Here is a 23966-nt window from a genome sequence, read left to right on the forward strand (position 1 = left end):
TGGGGGGGGGGAAGGGAAATTAAACATATTGGTGTATCAACACTGCTACTAGAAACTGTAACATAGTAAATTAGAACATAACATTAATTATCCTACCAAATATGATTAATTCAGATTGGGTATCAGAATCATATATCTATCTTTGCAGCTTAGTATAAAATGCTTCTTCTTGGGAATTTTCTGTATCTAATGTTCAGCACTTGAATTTTTTTCCTGATCTCTTCTAGATTGCTATGGAAGTGGCACCTTGTAAGCCCATTGCCAATGTGGTCGATACTGCTATAGATATATTTCTATGCAGCTATATAACAGATTCTGTGGTAAGAATATTTTGCATTCTTCAAAAAAAAAAAAAATAATTGTGAAGGAGGGAGGGTTAAATCTTTTTATTTCTCTGCTGAGACAGCTTATGGTAAGACTAGAGAACCGGTAGCATTTGCATAAAGGTAGACTTGGGTAATAAGAAAGGTACATGTGTATTACACAGTATCTCCCAAAGAGTTGCAGTTCACATGTCTTTCGGGAATTTGGAAATCACATGTCCGGAAAGTACGGTAATCTTGAGAAACAGCTTGTTGCGTGTCAAGGTCCCCAAGCCACCCCAATAAAACACAATTCACACAGAATTTTTGTTTAAGGTTTTTGGCATAATTTTGGCCACAACTTTATTAAAATACAAGAAATGTGAGTGGTTGCTTAGGCATTGGTTGCGACCATCTGACCCCGTGCACGGGGACAGACTGACATTCGCACACCTGTGAAAGTCAGAAAGGGAAAGCATTTTGGGGAGAAAGATGGAGCTGGGTACCATGCCCTCGCCTCTCCCCAAATGCTCCCAGGGGCTCTTGCGTGGCCCTAGGCCCTTGACAGGGGTTCGGACAAAAGCATGGCGAGCCCCTGGATTCCTTTAATGGAATACCCTTGTAGCAGCATCAGCATTGGAGGGGCAGGCACAGCCAATCCATGCCCCTCCACCAACCAATTCATAAAACCAATGCCTAACCGCAACCTTACAAGTTGTGACGATTTGCTACCCAGTAGGCAAAAAACAAATGGCACCAGCCAATCAGCCAAATGGACAAAATTCTTGCCGGGTCCCTGCCCCAAAAGCAGACGACCCCACGAGAGGCATAGCAAGGTCAATGCGAACAACCCTAAATATAGGGAGGGTGGTTGGGTGATCTGGTCCGCGCAGCGAAAAGTGGAAGCTCAACACTGCGCGCAGGGAATTTAAGAGTTCTTGGATGTCAGTCACAAAATGGCAACATCAACTTCTCCCCAACGACAAGAGGAGCCCAATCACAGTGGTGGCCAGCTACCTTCACCCACCCAGCAACAGTGGGGATGTCTTGATAGACCCCACCGCAACACGTGCTCTCCATGAAGGAGAGCACGCTTTGTTGATACAAGATTTGATATTGCCGCTGAAAAGCCAAGCCAATTGACATAATGTGAAATGGAGTGGTCAGCCATTTTTTGGCATCAGATATCTCTGGTTGACTCTCTCCTGACCCCATTCTCAAAAAACTATTAAGCTGAAACCTCAGTTTTTAGAGGAATTATTCACGCAAACGGACCTGCTGAATCGGACCAATGTATTTTGCTTCCAGTGCTGGCCAGATAGATGGTTATTGGAAGCTTGCAAGGAGAGCACAAAAGCACAAACTGCATCTGTTTACTCCCCAGCATGTGATATTCAGAGGCACACTTAGCTATCACTTAGCCATTGTGGCTATTAGCATTTATAGACACCACCCTGGAAGAAAGATTCAACAGTTAGACTTTTCCAAGACAAGTGGTCTTTTCAGTGGTTCTATCCCTTCTGAAAATCCATCTCACATGCCCTTTCTGTTCTCCTGGCCATCAAAATTATCTAAGTGCACAGGCCACTTGCTTAGATGTTCTCCTAGTCACATGGAATCTGTTCCACAGATGTGCTTCTTCCATGTGGATGTGAAGGCAGAAGGCAGTATGCATTTTATGAAATAGCACTTCCATCTTTCTCAACTATCTGCTGATTAATTTCATTGAGTGGCCTGGAATTTTAGTGCGATCAGAGATAGCATGCATAATTTTATAGGAGCCTTGATAACCCCAAGGAAAGACAGGATATAAATCTCATAACTAGCTAAATCAATAAACAAGCCCTTACAATTTCATCTTCATTCATCTCTCTCTCTTTTTATAAAAGCTAAAAAGTCCCAAAAGTTTGAGCTTTAACTTGGGTTTTCCATCTGCCCAGTCTGGAGACATATGTTTTTAGCTAATCATTTTATCAAGCAGCTTACAATGAATTTACAGTATTTAAATGCAATGGAAAACTTCCTTCTGTTGACTTACAGAAATACATTTGGGATGCATTCCTGAACAGTGGTAGCATTCACTGATTCCTTTTGTCCTGAAATAGCAACATCTGCATTTTCTAGTTGCCTTGAGAAATGCAGAAGTTGTATATTTGTGTGAGGGGAGAAACTGGCAAAAGACACAGAAAGGAATAAGCTAAATGTTCCTCAGAAATTTCCTGCAATTACTGCTACTAATTGAGGGCACCTAAAGGACCATGAGTTGTTTTCTTTGCTGCTTAATTTAGGATGGGCCTGGATTTTTCATGCATAACTGGGTGAACAAGTTCAGACTGTCTCCAGTTCTGTTGAAAGCAAAGTGTAAAACCACCTTTTTAACAGCTGGAACTAATTGGGCTGGTCTGTGTAATCATTAAATTATTATTTCTTGTATAAACAATATTTCCTGACCCAGAAAATTGCACTAAGATACCAAGGAATTTACTCCACTGCAAGCAGGGATAAAGCTACATCTGTTGTTCTTTAGAGAAGGAGGAAAGCCTGGCTAGGATATTAATCTTCTGAGGCCTACACATACACTGCGGTTTGTCGTAGGCTGGTTGGAATAAAGCAATGTGCTTGTGTGATTTATTTATTTTTTAAAGTTGTTGTAAGGGTTTCACATGCATTCTGTGTTCATCCCAGGGTAGCGCTAGACAGCTGGCACACTCTGGTTGAGTTTAGCTTGGCTTACAAGTGTATTTTGGTTTGGCTGCTTACGTTATGGAGGGTGAGGTGTTTCCCTGGTTTATTTACTTTCTGTAAAAACTGAGCATTTGCCAGCACAGGGCTTGCAATAGCATCCTGGTGCCTACCACTCAAACACAACACAGCAGGCAGGGCCTCAGACATTTGGACGCCTGAGGCAGAAGGTCCCGTCTCCAACCACACAATGTGTGTGCCGGGGGAATCTCCACAAGAACTTTCCTTGAAGGAAAAGCCCTTGCAAAGACTCTCCACCGCCAGGCAAACAAAGGGCAAGCTTCACAAGGGCGTCTGGAAATACCGCCTCTTGCGTTTCTGCCGCCTGAGGTGGCTGCTTCACTCTGCCCAACTCGTAGTCTGGCTCTGCAGTGCAGGAGCCCTTCTGCATATACTGTAGGGCTGTATAGCTTGAAAGCTGCCCTCCAACTCAGCGCAGCACAACTTGCCATGAAGGTCAGCCTGCTTTCCTGAGGAAAATAACCAGAGGCCTGTTAAACACTGAGCAGGCTCACAGTACATGGCTATTGGCTCACATTTAGCTTAAAGGTAAATGGACCCCTAGGGACACGGGTGGCACTGTGGGTTAAACCGCAGAGCCTAGGACTTGCTGATCAGAAGGTAGGCGGTTCGAATCCCCGCGACGGGGTGAGCTCCCATTGCTCGGTCCCTGCTCCTGCCAACCTAACAGTTCGAAAGCACGTCAAAGTGCAAGTAGATAAATAGGGACCCCTCACAATTAACTCCAGTCGCTAACGACTCTGGGGTTGCAGTGCTCATCTCGCTTTACAGGCAAGCTCATGCGGCACAGCGATTTAACCCACAGCGCCACCCGCATCTCACATTTAGCTTGCTCGGTTGCAAATTATGAGGCCCAGTATATGGGATGTTCCAGTGAATGAAGGAAGCTGGATAACAGAGAATATATTAAGTGCCTCAATGTTGTTTCTTGTCTTCCCTAGAATGCCTTCTGGTTTGGTTTGGGGGGCTGTTCAGTATTTCTAATCCCTGCCATCATTTGTGCTGTGAAACTAGCCAAATTCTACCGTCGGATGGATACAGAAGATGTTTACGATGAGTAAGTAAGCAGAATGCTCACAATGGAAGACTGCAGAAATGCAAGAAAGCACTTTATGTGAAATATGTTTATAGTTTCCTTTTGTGATTGCCTATAGTACTGCAAATAAGGGTGTCTCCGAGCAACTCGAACAGGTTGCATGGAATTCATTATTCATCCGGGGCCACCGACGTTTGCAGGAGTTTTACAGTTTCATGGGCAAGTGGCTGCCCATTTAAATTTCAACAGCATGTGAGAAGACAGAGGAAGGGGAAATGGAGGCAATAAAAAGAGGGGGGATGCGAGAAACATAGGCAAAAAGTAGTGAATTTGAGTCCATGCAAGGATTTCTGCTTGCACAATAAGGCTTCCCTCCTCATTCCTCTCTTCTCTCCACATGCACCCTACCCAGATCCATTACAAAGAGCTGGGGAACCCTAGAACTGATTTGGGGGTGAGGGCAAGGAGATGGTTCTGTTGCACAAGCAGAAATCCTTGCACTGATGGAAAGTTCACTTATTGCTCCATTGGATTCAACCCAGTTTTCATTTAATTCAGCAGCGGTGATTTGCTCCCTAGACAATCCTAGTCTGCAGAGAGCACTGAGAAATCTGAAGGACCCTCTTTCCCTCACAGTACTACAATTCCCCGGATATTCAAAAAAAAAAAGATATATTTTTTATTTTATTTTTAAGAATAGAATGCAGAGGTTTTTATATATCTGGTAGGTGGGTATTTTCTGCAATGCTTACTCCCCAGGCTTCAGCTTTGGCATGTATAGTGCACAGACACACAGTAAACAGAGACAACTGGAATGGAAGGGTTTTCCTGGTACAGAGCTCTGGAAATAGTGGTTCTTCCGGATAACTCAAGACAGTTGAGGGTTTGAGGTGTAGACAGGTCCTGTGAATAGATCAGGATTAAACCTTTAGAGAATAACCTGCACTTAAAACATTCCATAATGCAATAGATTGGAAACTTTGTGGTAGCTATGAACTTAAAACATATTATGTCTGATCTCATATTTTCCTTTGCTTTTGTTGTGTGTAGTTATTCTGCTTCCCCTAACCAGTCTTCTATTCTTCCATTTGCAGTTCCTCTGTCTCAGGGACTTGGCATTTTACTTTATGATAGCTATTTTTACTTATTTTTCACTTGTCTTCACTTTTACCTTTTTTAAAAAAACAAAACCATTTTCCCGTAAGTCTGTCCAGTGCCTTTTCCTCATTTGTTTATTTTTATTGTGTAGATCACTTTGACATTATACTTTTGCTACAATAGCAGTGAAAAAACAACAGGGAAATACTGCAAAGCCAAATATTTATCACGTACCATTACTTATTAACACACATGATAACTCCTTCTTTTTTATATTTTGTAGTGTTGAAACTATGCCCATGAAAAAGTAAGAGATTTTAATTGATATTATAGCATGTAAAGTGGGAGGGTCTTTTTTAAAAAAATTCGTAGATGTTACATATTTGATATATATTGTATTTATTTTCTACATTTTTTGGCATATTGCTCACCATACCTATCACAAATAGCTTCATGCGGATCATGTTGAAGTAGAGCTTTCTGTAGAAGTAATTCAATGTACATGACATACCGTACAGTCCTTGGTATTCTACAGGCTCCGCTATGGACATGACTAGTTAACACTGTTTTTTAACAATATATATATACTGAGGTGTTTTAGTTGTCTTATATTCTTCTGTTTTTGTTGGCTATTCTCAGCTGCTTTAGGCAAAGATTTTGGAAGGGCAACTGATACCATTTAAAACAAACACCTTGTTAATTTTTTAATTATCATCTTTGTAACCATAGTGTGTATCGAGTTGCATCTTATCATTAACACAGTCCTTTCTTGGTATATTTATTTTATTACAGTTTGGAAAATGGTAATAATGGTTATCATAAAGAGCATTTATATGGTATACACAATCCAATTCTGACAAGGTAAACCAATTTGAAACTGCCTGCCTTATAAGCACTCTTAATATATCATGTATTAATCACTCACTCCTTTTTTCTGCACATTTTTAAACCACTTTTTGTTTTGCATGATTTCTCATTGCTTAGCTCTCTCTTTCAATATATGCCTTATATCGCATTATATGCTGGCTTGGTTTAAAAGAAACTATGGTTTAACGTGAACAAGCAGTGCGCTGGTGCACAGTGCTAAAAAAAATCCTAGCCAAACTTTGATATGTCGTGTTATCTGAGCCCAAACTTATGATTTGTCTTTTCCACATAATTGGTGACAATTGAGGTTTGTTCTTCAATTATCAATCATGGTTTGCTTGGACAAAGCAAACCACAAACATGGTTGCAGACGACACACAGAGGTAGAGCAAGGTGGGGGCAGCCTGCCCCGCATGACATCCCTGAGGGTGACAAAATTCTGGCAGCTCCAATCGCAGCCACACTGTATTGCACCCCCCGGCCGGGCCATCACCCCAGATGGCGTCTCCCGGTCGGGCGCGATTGCACCTCCCCCTGGGTCGGGAGTTGCAGGCAGGTGGTTAAAGCAAATGCAAATAAATTTGAGTCTGGTCACATAAAATTGCACTTCAAGAAAGCACTTGACCTGCAGAAGGTTGTGGTAGCATCTGTGTGAAAGTGGCAAAAATTGATTTGGGGGTGTTTTTGTTAAGTTGTGGGTGAGCATATCAGACGACACAGCGATTCTTCAAACAGCTCTTGTTTATTCACAGGCCAGGACAGAACTGAACTGAAGGGTTCAGTCAGCCTGCTTATATAGAGCTCCAGTACAATGTAACTGTAACAATTTTCTAAAACTATCCAATCACTGAACGTCACTTTCGATCCCTTATTTGCATAACTATCTACAGTATCCCCCTGCTGGCCCAGGGTGAGAACTTCAGTACATAACAGTTTTCATCTTGCAGAGTTCTCCTTTTTACTGATGAAATCAGGAGTGCTCTACGTTTTATATCAGGCTCCTAAATATAATATCCTGGTTGTTCACACACACACACACACACACACACACACCAGCCAGCCTCCTCATGCCAAGAAAAAAAGCACACCAAGAACTCAGGCCAATGTAAGTTTCAACATTGGCCTGAGTTCTTGGTGTGCTTTTTTCTTGATATATTTAATAACAAGCCTCCTGATTCCCCCATTTAACTTGCATAAGTGTTGGTGTACCTTGAGAGAGAATACTAAATGACACAACTAAATTGTGTAGAAGGTTATTGATTTAGCGTGATTTAATTATTTGACGCGGGTGGCGCTGTGGGTTAAACCACAGAGCCTAGGACTTGCCAATCAGAAGGCCGGCGGTTCGAATCCCCACGATGGGGTGAGCTCCCGTTGCTTGGTCCCTGCTCCTGCCAACCTAGCAGTTCGAAAGCACACCAGTGCAAGTAGATAAATAGGTACCGCTCCGGCGGGAAGGTAAACGGCGTTTCCGTGTGCTGCTCTGGTTCGCCAGAAGTGGCTTAGTCATGCTGGCCACATGACCGGGAAGCTGTACGCCGGCTCCCTCGGCCAATAAAGCGAAATGAGCGCCGCAACCCCAGAGTCGGCCACGACTGGACCTAATGGTCAGGGGTCCCTTTACCTTTACCTAATTATTTGAAATATGCCGAGAAGCAAATCGCCAACTTTGAAAACACTTAGCTTTAAAAATATCAGTGAAAATTGGTCTAACTGAAAAGCAGGCACCTTATTTTCTTTTCCCTCTCCAAACCTAAAACTTGAATAGGAGTGGTACCTGAGACAGAGTTTGAAAAACCCTGCCTGAACTGCTTTACCCTGCTTCTTAGTGTGACAGTCTAGTCGTCTCCACTTTGTTTCCTGCTTGGCCACGCTCCTCCTATGCTTTTCCACTTTCCACTACTGCTTTTAGTTGATTAAAAGGGACTTTTTGTCTTCTTGCTGATAAAAAAAAGAGACTAAGGTCTAGATCTCCCAGTGGATTTTCTGACTGCAAATGCATGTGGTGAACGTTAACGACCTGTTTGTATTTTTCAGACCTAACTTAGCAATTATAACAGAATTGCCTAAGAATTTATATCTAGCAGCCATTGAAAGGGTGGAGTAGAAAAGGGTTGGTGATCTTAAGAGCTTTCAGAAAAAGCAGATAATTCTTATTTTGCTTTCTTTATAAAAACAACCACCCACAATTTTCTCCATTCATTCACTTTTCTATACTGAAGTTGCCCCAAACGGTTTCATATGTCTCTCTTTCTTTCTCTCTCTCTCTTTCTCTCTCACGTGTATAGCTCTGTGGAACAGTGGTAGTGCATACTGGAAATGTGATGGGTAAGTGTCATTGTTCATTTATCTGCCAAAAAATTAGCCTATTTTAAAAGATGAGCAGCTTAGCTCATTTGACCTAGCAAGTATGGCTCCTCATGGAATTAACAGTTGCGTGTTTAGACCTTTAAACCTCCCCCTTAAATAAATTCAGACAAGACTCAAATTTTGTTTTGGTCTTTGGCAGAATTTAGGCCACAACTTTATTGATTACAGCAGGTGAGTGGTTTCATAGGCTCTGGTTCGACTAGCTCCCTGCACCGTTGCAGGTAGCACTGACCCAGGGCACCAGCATAGGTCAGACTAGGATGAACACCTGGATAAGCGGAAAGCCGGGAACAGGCTAACTCTGCCACCCAAATGTCCCCCTGGACTCAGGCACGGGCACAACCCCCTCACAGGGATAGACCAAACCATTGAGTCCCTGGATTCCTTTAACGGAATACCCTTCACATAGGGATGGCGAGAGTGTTCTCCCATCCCTATCACCTGAACCAAAGCCTATCTGCTGTGAAGATAAAATGGCGTCCGGCACGTTTTCCTGCGCCACTATACGTCCGTGCCGATAGAAAAATAACTTCAGCTCCCTTGGCTCTCTCACTTAAGGCTTTAGCAGAGTTCACGCAGCGGCAGAAAAACTGTTGCCTTGTGTGGGTAATGAATCAGACTGAATGCAGGAATTCTTTCTGATCTCCAACAGTCTTTAATGAGTAGAAAACATCATAAATCAGCCCGGCGACAGAGCCGGCATCTTTCGCCTCTCATTCAAAAGCAAAAGAGACTCACACACAGAGAAAGACTCCCGTATGTGAACATAACCACGCCTCAGAATGTGAGACGTCACTCAGAACTGTTTAACCCTGTAAGTTCTGATTCTCCTCACATCTGCAACTTTACAAGTTGTGTCGATTTGCTACACGGCAGGCAAAACCGAAATGGCACCAGCCAATCAGCCAAGTGGAGAAAATTCCTGCCATGCCCCTGTCCCAACGACAGATGACACATGATGGCATAGCAAGGTCAAGCACGCAAGCCCTAAATATAGGGAGAGGTGGGCGGGTGTTCCGATGCACGCACCGAAAGAGGAAGCTCTGGGTCATGTGCATGGGTATATATAGGTCCCTTGATCCGTTTAGCCTGCGTCCCATTGGCCTGATTGAACCCTGCATCAAGGGACTTACCAACCGGATGTTGTGGCTATCCAAACGTACCCACCCACAACACAGGGTGTCGGTTTCCAGGTCTCACTGCAACACGTGCCCACTTTAAGGGAGGACCCGATTTGTCAAATGTGACACTTTAGATCACGAGCCCAGCGGCACCAAGGGCTCTTTTCTGGGGGTCCGCAGAGCCCGTGTCTGAACTGCCCCTTAGTTCTCCGAAGGTCACTGCATTCTTTTTCCGCTCTCTTGTAAATGTGGTGGTTAGGAGCATATTCTGACTTGTCTCTTGTGGCTTCATTTTCAGCCCCAGGAAATAATCGTGCAAGTAGCTCGTCTGAGAAGCACCTTACACATCAATGCTGAATTCCGAATTCTGAGCCATCTTGTCTGGGGCCTGTCTAGTAAACTTATGTTGAATGGAAAGAGAACTGTGCAATCGTATGCCATGAAATGCCAAGCCACACGGCATCTATTTGTGTGTGTGTGTGGATTACCATTAACACATGGAATTAGTGGCTTCCATTCTTGTTTTCTAATACCATTTTTCCACTGGAGTTTCTGTCTCTCGTCACATAATATATTTATTTATTGTAAACAGACTGGTCTCTGGTTTATATTCATTTCTGTGGGCTGTTGTTTTTCTTCGGATTCGCTGCCCAGTCAAAATTAACTCGGTTCTTGTTATCATGTCCAGAGATGTTAAAACCATGTATAAAATATGTGTTTACATGAAGAATACAACCTGTGTACAGACACTTTTTTGTATCTGTGTTTTTTACAGCTGTATTGCAGCAGATTTTTTAATACTTTTTGTTATACTTCACAAGCGACCTGTTCAGCATGACCAGTGTTTCCTCGGTGCTGTTGGGTGGCTGCATTTGACTGTGAAACATATGGAAACCTGCAGTATATTTTGTGTCGTCTTCAGAAAAGTGAATGCAGTTTGGCAGATTATTCTTCCCTATTTCTGAATTACCAATTAACGTACGGTGTCATTATGACCAGAAGCATATTGTTTTCTTGTAAGCGGTTAGCTTAAAAAAACAAACCCCCCCCCCAAAACCCCAAATTCTGCAGAAATGTGCAACGGGAAGATGCTACAATTTTTTCTTTGTGACCTGAATAATAGCAAGGAGTAAGAAAAGTGGAAAGGGCCTGTTCAGACCTTCAGCAAATTTTCTAGAGGGCGTGTGTGATGGGTGCCAAACTGCACACTTATTGGCCTATGTTGCTGCAACACAGGCTTCCTCAACCTCTGCCCTCCAGATGTTTTGAGACTACAATTCCCATCATCCCTGACCACTTGTCCTGCTAGCAAGGGATCATGGGAGTTGTAGTCCCAAAAGCATCTGGAGTGCCAAGGTTGAGGAAGCCTGCTGTAACACCTAAATGTAGCATATGTGCGTACATCCCTAGCTATACATGCATAATCATTATTTTTGTACACACTTTTTTGAGAGAGAAAGCTTGTACTGAGCATATATGCATAGGGATGGCACACTTACTGACCTCATTTAGATGTTACAGCGGTGTGGAGATGAAATGGCCGTGGGGCATGATCCCACTTTGCAGCTGCTTCACTCAATTTGCCAAAGGTGTGACTAGGCCTAAAGTTAATACACTATGGCCCTGATGAGGTGTTCATAGGTTTAACTTGTAAACCATGTTATATATATAATAAAGAATTGGCTATATTTTGTTAAATAGGTGTAAAGTGTTGAGAATATATATGAAAGCTGTTGCACCCCGCTGTCCTTTTACTTACATGTAAAAGTTGTGAATAGGATTGATCTGCACAAAAAAGCTGCCAAGAGCTATCTATCTGATGATAACTAAAAGCTATGTGAGGAAATATGGGCTGTTGGGGGCATGGCTTTTATGCCAATAAACTGGGGAGGGCTTTTTATCTTTTAAGGCAGTGATGGCCAAACTTGGCCCTCCTGCTGTTTTTGGACTACAACTCCCATAATCAGAACCAGTGGTCAGGGATGATGGGAATTGGAGTCCCAAAACAGCAGGAGGACCAAGTTTGGCTATCACTGTTTTAAGGCAACAGTCAGCACTGGGGAATATGGTGGGTCTTCTAAAGTTACACATGACTTGCTGATTTTATTAGATGGTCTCCATTCATTTGGAAACCCTTTTGGTATAATTTCTTGTAAAGATAATTTCTGGCAATCTTAGAATTGCTTAATTGCATGATGATGGCGCATTATTTGCCCAGTCTGCACACTTGGGACCAAATGCATTATTGTGCTGTGCCTCGTGCAGAATTGGTGCCTTTTCCCCCATATCTCAGTGGTGGGAAAATGACGCACATGAAGCAGCCCTCAAACCGAATGGGAATTGGTATTATATAGGGAATAAATTAAGTTTTTCACTAGGGAAACTGATTATTTCTACTAGGCAATGAGTAGAATACTGTACTTAAAGTATGTAAGTATTATATCTCAATATCTGACATTCCAAGTTGTAGATTTTAATAAGTTCCTATTTTTAATTTGATAATGTCCTCAAATCATTTAAATAAAATACCTTGATTAACGTTTGTGTAATTTTTAAATGCAAGAAGCTAGTGCATGGCATTAAAATCGCCTCCGACCAGAGGTAAAATGGATTTCTGCCTCTTTCCAAAAGGGAGTCATTTTATTTGGAATAATTTGATTTTGGCCTACAGTTGAACCTAGTCCATTTTAATAATAATAATAATAATAATTTATTATTTATACCCCGCCCATCTGGCTGGGCCTCCCCAGCCACTCTGGGCGGCTTCCATAGAAAGCAAAAATACAATAAAATAATTTTAAATAAAGAACTGAGGTACATTTTGTAGAAACTGGTAAGTTGAGAAACATTGCATTGCAACTTACTTGTAACCCACCCAGAGTGTCCAGGAGAGCCCAGCCAGATGGGTGGGATATAAACAATAAATTTATTATTATTATTATTATTATTATTATTATTATTACTACTACTACTACTACTACTACTACTACTTGTGTAAGTTACACAGCATTTTGCTCTTCCCCTTGCCCTGAATGGCAGCCCTGTACTATACTAGAAGTGGGTTTTAAAGCTCTCCCGAGTTTGAAAAGCAGCTTGCTCCTAAAGGCAGACAACTCACCAGACTTTGCAATGCTCTGGGGGTGGAGGGGTTTGCAATCTATGGCAGGAACCACCAAGTGAGCAAAGCTGACCTCACATCTCCACACTGTTTACATCACTTTCCTCTCCTGGGACAGTTCACATGTTCATATGGTATCAGAGTTCCCCCACAGAATATTTCTGGGGTTTTACTGATTTTTTGACCGGTGAGAATAATTTATAAATCGCTTGATCAAAGAATCCCCAAGCAGTGTACATTAAACAATGATTATCAATATACAAATGGAAGTCCACAGAATTTAAAAATAGGTACAGGCGGCGACCATTTTTGGCGTGTCCAATTGCCACGTGATCACTGATACGCAGGTCCTTTTGGACCTGGAAGAGGGCATAACGGGCAGAAGGAGGTGGCGGCATAATGGGGCAAGGCATGTTTATGCACACTCCTCCAATGCACAAAAGGAGCAGTAAGGGAACCCCCGTGCAAAATGGTCGCCACCTGTATACATAGCTTGATTACATGTCTGCATAAGGTTTCCGAAACCGAAAAGGTTTTGCGTGTCGAGGTCCCCAAGCCGCCCCAATAAAACACAATTCACATGGAATTTTTGTTTAAGGTTTTTAGCATAATTTTGGCCACAACTTTATTAAAATACAAAAAATGTGAGTGGTTGCTTAGGCCTTGGTTGCATCTATATCTATCTGACCCCGCCCAGGGGCAGACTGACATTTGCACACCCGTGAAAGTCAGAAAGGGAAAACATTTTAGGGGGAAGGTGGAGCTGGCTACCATGCCCTCACCTCTCCCCAAATGCTCCCAGGGGCACTTGCGTGGCCCTAGCCCCTTGACAGGGGTTCAGACAAAAGCATGTGGCAAGCCCCTGGATTCCTTTAATGGAATACCCTTGCAGCAGAAGCATTGGAGGGGCAGGCAGGAAGCTCAACACTGCGCGCAGGGAATATAAAACTTCTTGGCTGTCAATCATAAAATGGCAACATCAAATTCTCCCCAATGAGAAGAGGAGCCAAATCGCAATGGTGGCTAACTTATTTTACCTGCCCAGCAACAGTGGGATGTCTTGTTAGACCCCACCGCAACACGTGCTCTCCATGAAGGAGAACACACTTTAGCAGAAAAAGCACAAGGATATCTGCCAAACATCAATGAACAGGTCCTGTAGTTCCAGAGCACAGGCCTCATCACACTGAGGACTAGACACCACACAGATGTGGAGTGAACATCTGTATTATCCCATGGTCTTGGTGAAGGACAGCTTCCATGGGCAGAGTGGTCAAGGGAAGGACAGCTCCCCTTCTCACCTGGGGGGGGGGAATAGTTTGTTATGAGGTGGTAAATAGTTGCTGGTTACTGAAGATTTCCAGAACACTCATGTGCAAGGAAGCCTGGTGGAAAAGTCTCTTGACTGTGGCCAGCTTTGCATGTCATTCTGAGCCATTGTTAGTATTAAATCATGGTTTCCTCACAAACTTGCATCCTCCTGGTTTATTTCTGCTTACAAAGCCATCGTAGTCACGATTTAGAGAATACAACACCTCGCTTGCGCCATGTGCGCACTATGCAGGGACTGGGGTGGGTGAGGGGGTGGCACATTTATTATTAAACCATAGTATTCACATCCATAAGCTGAACAAGCTGAAAGTCTGCCATAATTGGGGGGGGGCACCAGGGGCGCATTGGAAGATGGCCGACAATACCATCTTTCCGGCTCACATGGGGTAATTAAGAGGCTGATATGGGAGTATGCAGCCTCCCTTGTTTACCCCAGGGAATGGGGAAACACTGCCTTGCCTGCGTTTGCCATAAATCACCCCTGGGTTCGAAAGAAGGGGGTGAAGGCACTAGGCACACAGCCCCCATGGGAGCCGGCTCTCCCAGACCCTGTCTCTGATCGCGCGAACTGGCTGCAGGAACTTGAATTAAACAATTAGAGAAGAAGCAAATGCACATATTTCAAGTGAAGAACGGGAGTTAAGACTGCTAACTGAAGTGACCTCTGTGAAGTAAGAGCGATGGGTTGGATTTAACAGGAATTCATCATGAAGAAGAACATCAAAGGGCTGGTATGTCGGAACGGGACTGGATGTGGAGGGCTTTTTTCTTTTCTTCTATGTGATTACCCAAGAACCCCTCCCCAAAAAGAACCATCGCATAACTGACCTAAGCGGGACGATTAAAAACTGTGTGGAAATGAATTATCAACCAAAAGTTTGGCGTATGGAGATGCGGAAAAGAATAAGGGCTTTTGGAATGGCACAGTAATAAAAAGGGAGTCGCCATGTTGGCAGGTTCTGTCGAAAGATTGATGACTGAGGAGGAGGAAGCTATGGATCTGTTTTTATTTGGGACTTCTGGCAGAACCTCCTCAGAAGACTGAGAAAGGGAGTGACAGACCTGTGAAGATTAACGAGTAGACGGCAAGAGTGTGTTTATTTATGGAAGTGATGAAAAGCAGCAGCCATCTGAATATGACCCTTGGATGAATGGAAAAACCCACACAGGACTACAATTGGTTTCAACTCGCTTGTGGAGACTATCAGAGGTCACAAAGAAAAAGGAAAAATATATGAAAACAACAAGAAGAGATGTGGAAAACAACAAGAAAGGATTGGATAGAATTGTGAACATCATTTGGACAGATTTGTGGACATCAAAGCAGCGGCAACAAGATGATTGGATCCCTTTTGGAACTTGAAATATGGGTAACCCCAACAAAAATTTAAAATTTGGCTTTGTAATTTGGAATTAATGTGATTTGATTAGATTGGTCTGTTAATAAAAATTATTTTTTAAAAAAAAAAAGAAAGAAAGTCTGCCATAATTACATGACCCATGTATCCTAGGTGCATCCATCTCTGACTCTGTGATGACTGTGGCATCAAAGTCGAAACTGATGCAAGTTGTTGTTGTTTTTTTACATCCTAATTGGTCCCCCACCCTTGTGTAAATCAAGAGCAACATGAAGGCCATGACAGCTACAGTCTTTTTTGGTTCCTCCCCAGATCACTTGCCTGCAACTGAGTACAAAATGCCACATCTAGAGTATTTCCTGCTGCATACGTTGAGCCCAATGTGATTTGAGGCAGATCCATGGTTGTCACAGTGGCCAAGAAATTCAGAGCTGCTCCAACCAGCAAGTGGCCTTGGCATATATGTTGTACCAAAGCATTGGGGTTGTCAACACCACTTCCAAGACTGCTTCTGACAGCTTGGTGGCAAACTAACATAATCTCAGTTCTGCGTTAAGGTAATGCCAGTTGAAGACACTCAAAACTGGTAAAACCAGGCTATTTATGTATGCAACGTCAGCAGCAAGGGTTATAGTGGCAAAACACTGGAAAGATAAAAATACACCCACTAAAGAGGAATGGGTAGTCAAATTGTGTGAGTACTTGGAGCTCGCAAAGCTGACAGATGCAGTAAGAGATAAACCTAAAAAATTGGTGAAAGAAGAATGGGAATGTTTAAATAATTATTTAGGGGACAAGGTCTCAGCAAGAAAGAACTGGTTATGCTTAGAATGATACCGCATAGAGAAATGCTCCCTGATACCAAGATGAGGGATTCCTTTGGAGTGCAGATAGAGAGAATTGATAAGAATAATGATCTGTTGTGAACTTGACAGAAGTGTACAATAGATGAGCTTTCCTGTTTTGGCTCATCTTCCTTTTTTTTTCTTTTTCCTTTTTTTCTTTTCCATTTTCCCTTTTCTTTTTTCTTTCCCATAGTTGGTTATGTTCTGTGCCATGTACTTTGATTTTTATTTGTAGTTTTTTTGTAGTTTTTTTCATCATTATTATTATGAAGGAATTTTATTTTGTAATTTTGGTTGTCTATATGTATTTGTTTAAAGCAAAATAAAAGTATTAAAAAAACCCACAACTGGTATCCATTTTTGTGCCATCCAGATATTGTTGGGCTGCGACTACCATCAGTGCCAGCCAGCCTGAGCAGTGGTCAGAAATATTGGGTGTTGGTAGCTCAACAACTTCTGAAGGGCACGACTTTGGCAGAAGGTTTGACAGCAGTATAGCACCTCTGCCTCCTTGCCCCCCAGCTGAGCCTATTGCTGCACTCTGTACCCTGGAAATCACATCTGGAAGAGATTTACACTCCCCTTCTTTCTATCTAGGTTTCTATTATACAAGCCAGGTCAGCATCCCTAATTCCTTGACCATACTTCTGGCTACTTCTGTGTAATCTGACAAGACCTGACATGGAAGGCAACTGGAGAATAGAAAAAGTCATCTGTTAAAGATCCAATGTGATGTGTGCATGTTAGACAGAAGTATTTCTTTTAGTTACACAACTGCTGTGCTGTGCTGGAGCAGCAAGATTTGTCCTGTTTCCTTCCTGAATGTTCGCAGGTTATTTGGCATTCCCTTGAGCTATAAATTACAGCCATAAGCTTGAACCAAAGGAGTTTGTTTAAAAGTAGGCTGGAGTAGGAAAACGACACACACAGCCCATTAAAGCAGCCCAATTCATCTTTCTCTTGCATGGAGAACTAAGTTTCTCTAAGGATCTCACTCTGTGCTTCGCCATGAAGACAGCCACAATCTTTTTCGTAATTTTTATCAGTTTCATGGGAGGCTTAGGGAAAAATCCAAGGCCAAAGAAAAGGAGCAACGGTGATGAAATAAATTTTTATACTAAAGCGAAAGATGCCTGCACGATGAATATGAGTGGAAATGGCGAAGTGAAACTCAGAATAGAATGCCAGAGTCAAGGCAAAATTTACTGGTGTGAATATACTGGGAATCCATCGCTTTGTCGTTCTTTTAATAAGAACCAAAGGATTTATTGGAATCAGATTGCCATGGACCGAAGGAAACAGAGAAACGCCTGCCAGCCCAATGCGGTTCTGAAGCCGTCCATGTGCCAGAGGGCTCCTCCTGAAGCCCACCTGAAGCAAGTGGCTTCCAGCATAAAGCCAAACCCCCAGGCAGATACTGTCAATCAAGCAAAGCCAGTCCCGAACCCTGCAACTTCTCCAAAGCAAGTTAAAAAAAGCCAAGCAGGGAAAGCCTTGCTTAAAAAACCAGGGAGACCCAAACCATCTCCTTTGCCTCCTACAAAAGCAACCCAAGAAGGTCAGATGTCTGGGAACGATTCTGAAGCGATGAAGTTAGCGAAGAAGCATTGCTGGGAGTCCCTGCATGACATCTGTTCCTACATCATCAGCATCTTTAGAGGCTGAGGAGGAAAAGGTAATTTTGTCTCTATCATACTAAGATGTGGTTCTGAATTTCTAAGAGCTGGTTCTAGAACTACAGCTTGAACCCAGGAACATGTCTTAGCCCAAAAGAAAGGAAATGGCAAGATGGGTTTACTGTGATAAGAGTATCGGGGGGGAAATGTATTAGCAAAATCCCACTAAATTAAGTGCTTCTATATCCAAATGGGATATAGAGTTTAATGGGTTTATATAATGGGTTTATAATGAGTTTAATAGTGTGTTTAATGTGAACTATTTAAGCATGTGCACTTAATTCTCCATTTGAAATCAACGTGACAAAAGACTGGTTTATCTTTAGCTGGATAAAGTTGTTTAGTTATGAACCAGGTTGTTTAGTGACGAACCCTAGCTATTTAGTGATGAAACGAGCACTTCCCAGTGAGATATATTTTCAGTTAATAGTTTTGAGGTGCACCAAAAGTTCTACCCAAGTTATTTCTACTCAAGTTATACATAAGACCTTATTAACTGGTATTACTCTAATGCTTTTCTTATAGGACATTTCCTGCTAAAGAGCTATTCCACCAGAATACTTTGAGCTCTGTTTCCCAAGAATATAGCATTTTAACTATATTTGTTGGCTTTTAAGTTTGTTAGATCATTCAGCCAAAGCAGATGGGCAGTCAAGCCAGTTGCGCCTAAGGAAGAACAGGCAAAAGTTCTGCCTTTCAGTGTTTTCAGTTTTGTAAAAACTGTTTCCATTTTGGTGTCAAACTGTATTAAGGAATGGGGGGCGGGGGGAATGAAAGAGAGAGTTTCTCTTTGGCAATGGTAATTTATTGTTAAACTGTAGGTTGAAAGGCAGGTTGTTGATTTCCAAATGTATCCTTAACTTAGTCAATCAATCAACAAAGCAGATCATTAAACATCTAAAATTTATAGTCCTAATTTTTTGGCTTGAAGGTAAATACAAGAGGTATGCATTTTAATGTGTTAAATGAATATAAAAGAACATTGTACAGAAAACTATGCAGCCAGGGGTGTTCACTAGACTGACTGTGGGAAAACTTAGGTTCTCATCTACCGTAAGTTTGGCCGTGGACTTGGTTGGTAGTTTCTAGCCAGAAATCACCCTCAGCATCCATGCTATGGTTGAAGTAAGAGCCATTTCCTTCAGAAGGGACCTCTATACCGGTAACCTGAAAGTGATTGTCCCAAGAAAAAACCCCTCTGCTACATGTATGCTTAGGAACTGTCCTTGCAGGTCTATTCTGGATAAACGTGTGAGTCTTAAAAAGCCTTAAATAGCACTTCCCTAGAATATATGATGGTGTGAATGCTGAAACTTTTAGATCTAGAACCCAAAACATTGTGCTTGCTTGTAAAGGCTGAAAATGGAACAATGGTACCCAATAGTCAACATTCAGGACGTAAGTATGGAGTTCATAATATGGACCCCAGGGTAGAGCAAACAAAATCCCTCAATGGAAGAGATGTTTGACAGTGGAATAGACTCCCTCTGGAAGTTATGAACTATCCTTCCTTGAAAATTTTTAAGCAGTGTCTAGATGGCCATGTGTCAAGGATGTTTTAGTAGCTGAGATTCCTGCATTGTAGGGGGTTGGACTAAATTACCCCCAAGGTCCCTTCCAACTCTATGATTCTATGAATTATGTGGCTCCTTGGAATTGTGCATGCAGGAATGAGTGTGTTTATCGATTTCTGGTAGTTTCCAGAAACCTGGGTTTATGCTTACAGAATGCAAGCTGAATTTACCAGTAGATGCATGTGAAACAATCTGCTGCTATTGCCAAAATCTTGGTACAACTCATGATAAAATATTTGTGGCACATGAAGTACAATGCAATATTTAAATTCTATGTATTTTTATAGAAAAGAAAGATCCAGTGTCTGCTTTTAAGGAGACAGCTTTCTAAACTATTTATTTCTTCTTGTTTTGCAGGGCAAAAGCCTTACAGTTGCTGAGCTCCTGACAGCATTACTTTTTTCAGCTGGGTTTATATAAACAGCATTACATTTTTGCAGCTGTTCTCTCCCCCCCCCCCTTTATTTCTGAGTATTTTAAACTATAGCCCCAAAGATCTCCAGGAGGAGATAGCTACAAGTCAGTATAGCAGATGCCAATTTAACGATACTGTGCACTAAATTGTACTATGTTGAACACACTAATGGCTCGCTGAACACCAAGCTATAAATATTGTTCCAGTTTGTACAACTAATTAAAAAAAATCCATGTGTGTTTACTGAAATTGCATAATATGGGCTAAGAAAGTCAATTTCCATTTAGACAAGTCTGTTAACTGAAGTAGCAAGAGGGTCGAAGGCAATGAGGAAGCAAGAAGTGAGCTACAAAAATATACCGTATTTTTCGCTCCATAAGACGCACCTAGTTTTTAGAGGAGGAAAACAAGAAAAAAAATATTCTGATGAAACAGTGGATGTATAATTTTTGTGGTTCACGCTGTGGCCATAGACATGTGTTTTGACGATGAATTTGGGGTAGCCCAATGCAAAAATCCTGAGAATCCATGTGGATCCATGCTTTGTAACCACGTTTTTGCGCCATTGCGGCCCCACACAACAGTGGGTACATGATTTTGTTGCTGCAGACTGTAGCCATGGACATGCTATGTGATCTGATGGTGAATTTGGGGTGACCCAATGCAAAAATCCTGAGGATCCATGGGCTTTTACCTCCCCCCTCCCAGGCAGCCTCCGCTAGCTTCCCTTATCTCTCTCCTGATCCCACCGATCAGCTGCTTCCTTTCAACACTCCCTTCCCTCTTGTTTGCCTTAGTGTCTTTTGGAGCAGTTTTTTTGTTCCTCCTTTTCTTCTAATTTCTCTCCTCATTGATTTAGTCTTCCTGTCTCCTCTCCTTGCAAGTTTGCTGTCTTTACCTCCCCTCTCCCAGGCAGCCTCCTTTATCTCTAGCGTCCCTTATCTCGCTTGCAATCGCTTCTGATCAGCGGCTTTGTTTCAACACCCACTTCCCTCTTTCAAAAAAAAGAAGCATGATCTGCTTTTTGCCCCTGGGCAATTCAGCTCCAGGGACCACACATTCGCTCCATAAGACGCACAGACATTTCCCCTTACTTTTTAGGAAGAAAAAAGTGCATCTTATGGAGCAAAAAATACGGTAATTTAAGGTGCAGTTGTATGCATGTTGATAAAGCTATTCCTGATGCACACTCTGTCCTTACCACCAATATATCAATGTGGATGACATTTGGATTCTATTGAAGGCAGTAGTTTTTGCCCCAGACCCCTAAGAACCTCTTCACATGGTGAAACTGAGCAGCTTATTCCTATGACCAGAAGCAGTGGCAGATCTTAGGGACTCAAATTTCAGGGGTTGCCCAATTTTAGCATTCCCCAGAGGCTTTGCACCCAGCATGACCGAACCAATCACACTTCTCTAAATCCAGCTCTGCCAAAGGCAAAGTTCCAGACCATGCAGGAAGGAACCCACAATTGTGGTTCCTCCTCCTGCCATAGAATTGCCAAAAAAGTGAATGTCAGGGTTTTGGGTGTTTTTGTTTTTTTAAGCAGGTTGCCCTCATCATTTCCTTTGGACATCACAGAGCTTTCTTTCACTAGCTAGCAAGAACAGTGGCTGCTCTAGACACTTCTATATGAGAAAAGGTGCAAGAAAAGCTTTGGACATAGATGGCTACGGGTGAATTAAGCCCTTGGGCCAAAAATGGATAGCCGCATGCTGCAAACAATGATGAAGGGGCTTTGTGTCCATAGAAGGGCAATTTATCACTCTAGAGCAGGGCTGCCAACTTTGAGGGATGAACAAAATGGTTTATTCAAGCACTGAACAACCTTTGGTAAGTATTTTGGGTGGGGTTAAGGTGGTGGTGTATAATAATAATAATAATAATAATAATAATAATAATAATAGTAGTAGTAATTTTTTATTTGTATCCCGCCCTCCCCAGCCAAAGCCAGGCTCAGAGCGGCTAACAACAGTAAAATAATACAACATTCTAAAATCATTTCATTATAAAATCATTTCAAATCAAATTAATGGCAACCATTGGGTTAGAGTTCTGTGAGGATTACCAAAGGAGGGGGTCAGGCTGTGCCCTGGCCAAAGGCCTGGTGGGACAGCTCTGTCTTGCAGGCCCTGCAGAAAGATGTCAAGTCCCGCAGGGCCCTAGTCTCTTGTGACAGAGCATTCCACCAGATCGGAGCCACAGCCAAAAAAGCCCTGGCTCTGGTTGAGACCAGCCTAACCTCCCTGTGGCCCAGGATCTCCAAGATGTTTTTGTTTGAAGACTGTAAGGTCCTCTGTGGGACATACCAGGAGAGGCGGTCCCGTAGGTACGAGGGTCCTAGGCCGTATAGGGCTTTAAAGGTTAAAACCAGCACCTTAAACCTGATCCTGTACTCCACCGGGAGCCAGTGCAGCTGGTATAGCACTGAGTGAATGTGCTCCTGCAGTGAGGACCCCGTAAGGAGTCTCGCCGCAGGATTCTGCACCTGCTGGAGTTTCTGGGTCAATCTCAGGGGCAGCCCCAAGTAGAGTGAGTTACAATAATGCAGTCTGGAGGTGACCGTCGCATGGATCACAGTGGCTAGGTCAGGGCGAGAGAGGTAAGGAGCCAACTGCTTAGCGTGGCGGAGGTGAAACCCGCACCCCCATGCTTCAGAAGATAAGGAAAAGAAAAAGGACATATTTCTCCTGTCTCATTCTCCTGAACTGAGTAGACCATCCCACTACACATAGCAAGGTTGGGGAACTTGTGGTCCTCCAGACTTTGTTGGGCTCCAACTCCCACCAGCCCCAGGTGAGCCACAGGTGAGCGGGTCACAGTCCAGCAACATCAGGATGGCCACAGCTTTCCCATCCCTGATACAGAGCATCAAAACAACAAAATACTTCTGTGTGGAAGAGAGAGAGAGAAAATATAGGGAAAAGACAAGAGAGAGCAGTACTGAAAGAGTCTGTTCCAGACTGTTTGAGGCCATGAACAGGAGCCGTTTTCATAACCCATGTGTCTTAGAGGGTGGGGGATACATTGGAACATTTTGATGCGAGTCCAGTGAACACGGGTGACACTGAGTACCTATCCATCATCATCATCATCATCATAGACTTTTATTGTGCTAGCCATAGGCCATGACATCATTCAGAAAAATAACAAAGGAAAACCAGCAATAACCTTAAAAATCATCAGGCACCACACATACAATATAAACCACGGTCACAACTACTAAGATTGTTTGTTGCATAAAGTAGAATAGCAGAAGATTCTCTAGTAAAATGTGCCAACTTAAATATCCGAATCCCCTTTGCAGTTGACCGCTATTTTATCTAGTTCTTTCCTCCTGATGTTCTTAGCTGTCAACGCATAGAGTGCTACTTTATAAGTTGCAAAGTCATCAGTATCCCTCAGCAGCCATTTCACCCTTTCCACCCTATTCAAGTGAGTTCCATTCAGTAACAGGGGTTTTATGAATCAGTCTCTTGGGTCTATATATAACAGGCACTGCCATAAATAGTGGCACAGGTCCTCCACACACAGGTCTGCCCACACAGATAAAGTCTCTCTTCATAATGTACTTTGCTGTAGCATCCATCCAGCACCACTGAGGGCATCGATTGGAATCGTAATTCTTTCAAAGCGATTCTAAGCACGGCAAGTGGGAGCTTTGACAGGTAACTGGCCCGGGTCTGTTCTGTTTTAATAAGTGGAAACCATGGCAAACTCTTGGTAGAAGCCATCATGGTTAGATCCCTAAAGAGACAATCTCTTAAGTGCCTCTTCTCCATCTTCATAGTCACCTGAAAATCTTGTAATTGGGACAAGAGGCACTGGATACTGTCCTTCCAACAGTTGTTCTGCTTCTGTTCTGTGTGTGACATAGCGGGGAATCTCTCCTCCGAAAGAAATTGAAGTCTTTTCACATAATTTAAGCACAGGTAATCAGTTCTAGCCTGTATTGTTGTCACGTCAGCTTCAACGCGGAGAAGAGCAGCTGGAGTCCCGTTGGGGAGCGAGAGCACTTTCCTGAGGAATTTGTTCTGCACTATTTCTAAGGCTTTGTTGGCATTTGGGTCCTTACCCCATATCGCTACTC

The 23966-nt window shown here is 42.7% G+C and overlaps 2 protein-coding genes and 1 long non-coding RNA gene across 3 annotated transcripts in view; 2 read left to right on the forward strand and 1 right to left on the reverse strand.

The window, feature by feature from the left end:
* PROM1 (prominin 1) overlaps positions 1 to 10306 on the forward strand; it is a 109420-nt gene extending 99114 nt beyond the window's left edge. Inside the window, exons 24-29 of the mRNA XM_079991773.1 lie at positions 228 to 320; positions 4007 to 4122; positions 5483 to 5506; positions 5992 to 6060; positions 8355 to 8394; positions 9856 to 10306. Of these exons, the coding sequence (XP_079847899.1) occupies positions 228 to 320; positions 4007 to 4122; positions 5483 to 5506; positions 5992 to 6060; positions 8355 to 8373 (321 nt within the window). The 3' untranslated portion in view covers positions 8374 to 8394; positions 9856 to 10306. The remainder of the gene's footprint in view (positions 1 to 227; positions 321 to 4006; positions 4123 to 5482; positions 5507 to 5991; positions 6061 to 8354; positions 8395 to 9855) is intronic.
* Positions 1 to 21017, reverse strand: part of LOC307224699 — a 476766-nt gene extending 455749 nt beyond the window's left edge. Inside the window, exon 1 of the long non-coding RNA XR_013842699.1 lies at positions 20500 to 21017. This is a non-coding gene — a long non-coding RNA (uncharacterized lncRNA). The remainder of the gene's footprint in view (positions 1 to 20499) is intronic.
* FGFBP2 (fibroblast growth factor binding protein 2) lies at positions 17144 to 20080 on the forward strand. Its single transcript, XM_079990139.1, has 2 exons — positions 17144 to 17885; positions 19818 to 20080. The coding sequence occupies exon 1, from the start codon at positions 17219 to 17221 to the stop codon at positions 17873 to 17875; it is 657 nt and encodes a 218-aa protein (XP_079846265.1). The 5' UTR covers positions 17144 to 17218; the 3' UTR covers positions 17876 to 17885; positions 19818 to 20080.
* Positions 21018 to 23966: the final 2949 nt, after the last annotated feature.

The sequence above is a fragment of the Podarcis cretensis genome, assembly GCF_951804945.1.
Source record: "Podarcis cretensis genome assembly, chromosome: 9".
In the NCBI taxonomy this organism is placed as follows: domain Eukaryota; kingdom Metazoa; phylum Chordata; class Lepidosauria; order Squamata; family Lacertidae; genus Podarcis; species Podarcis cretensis.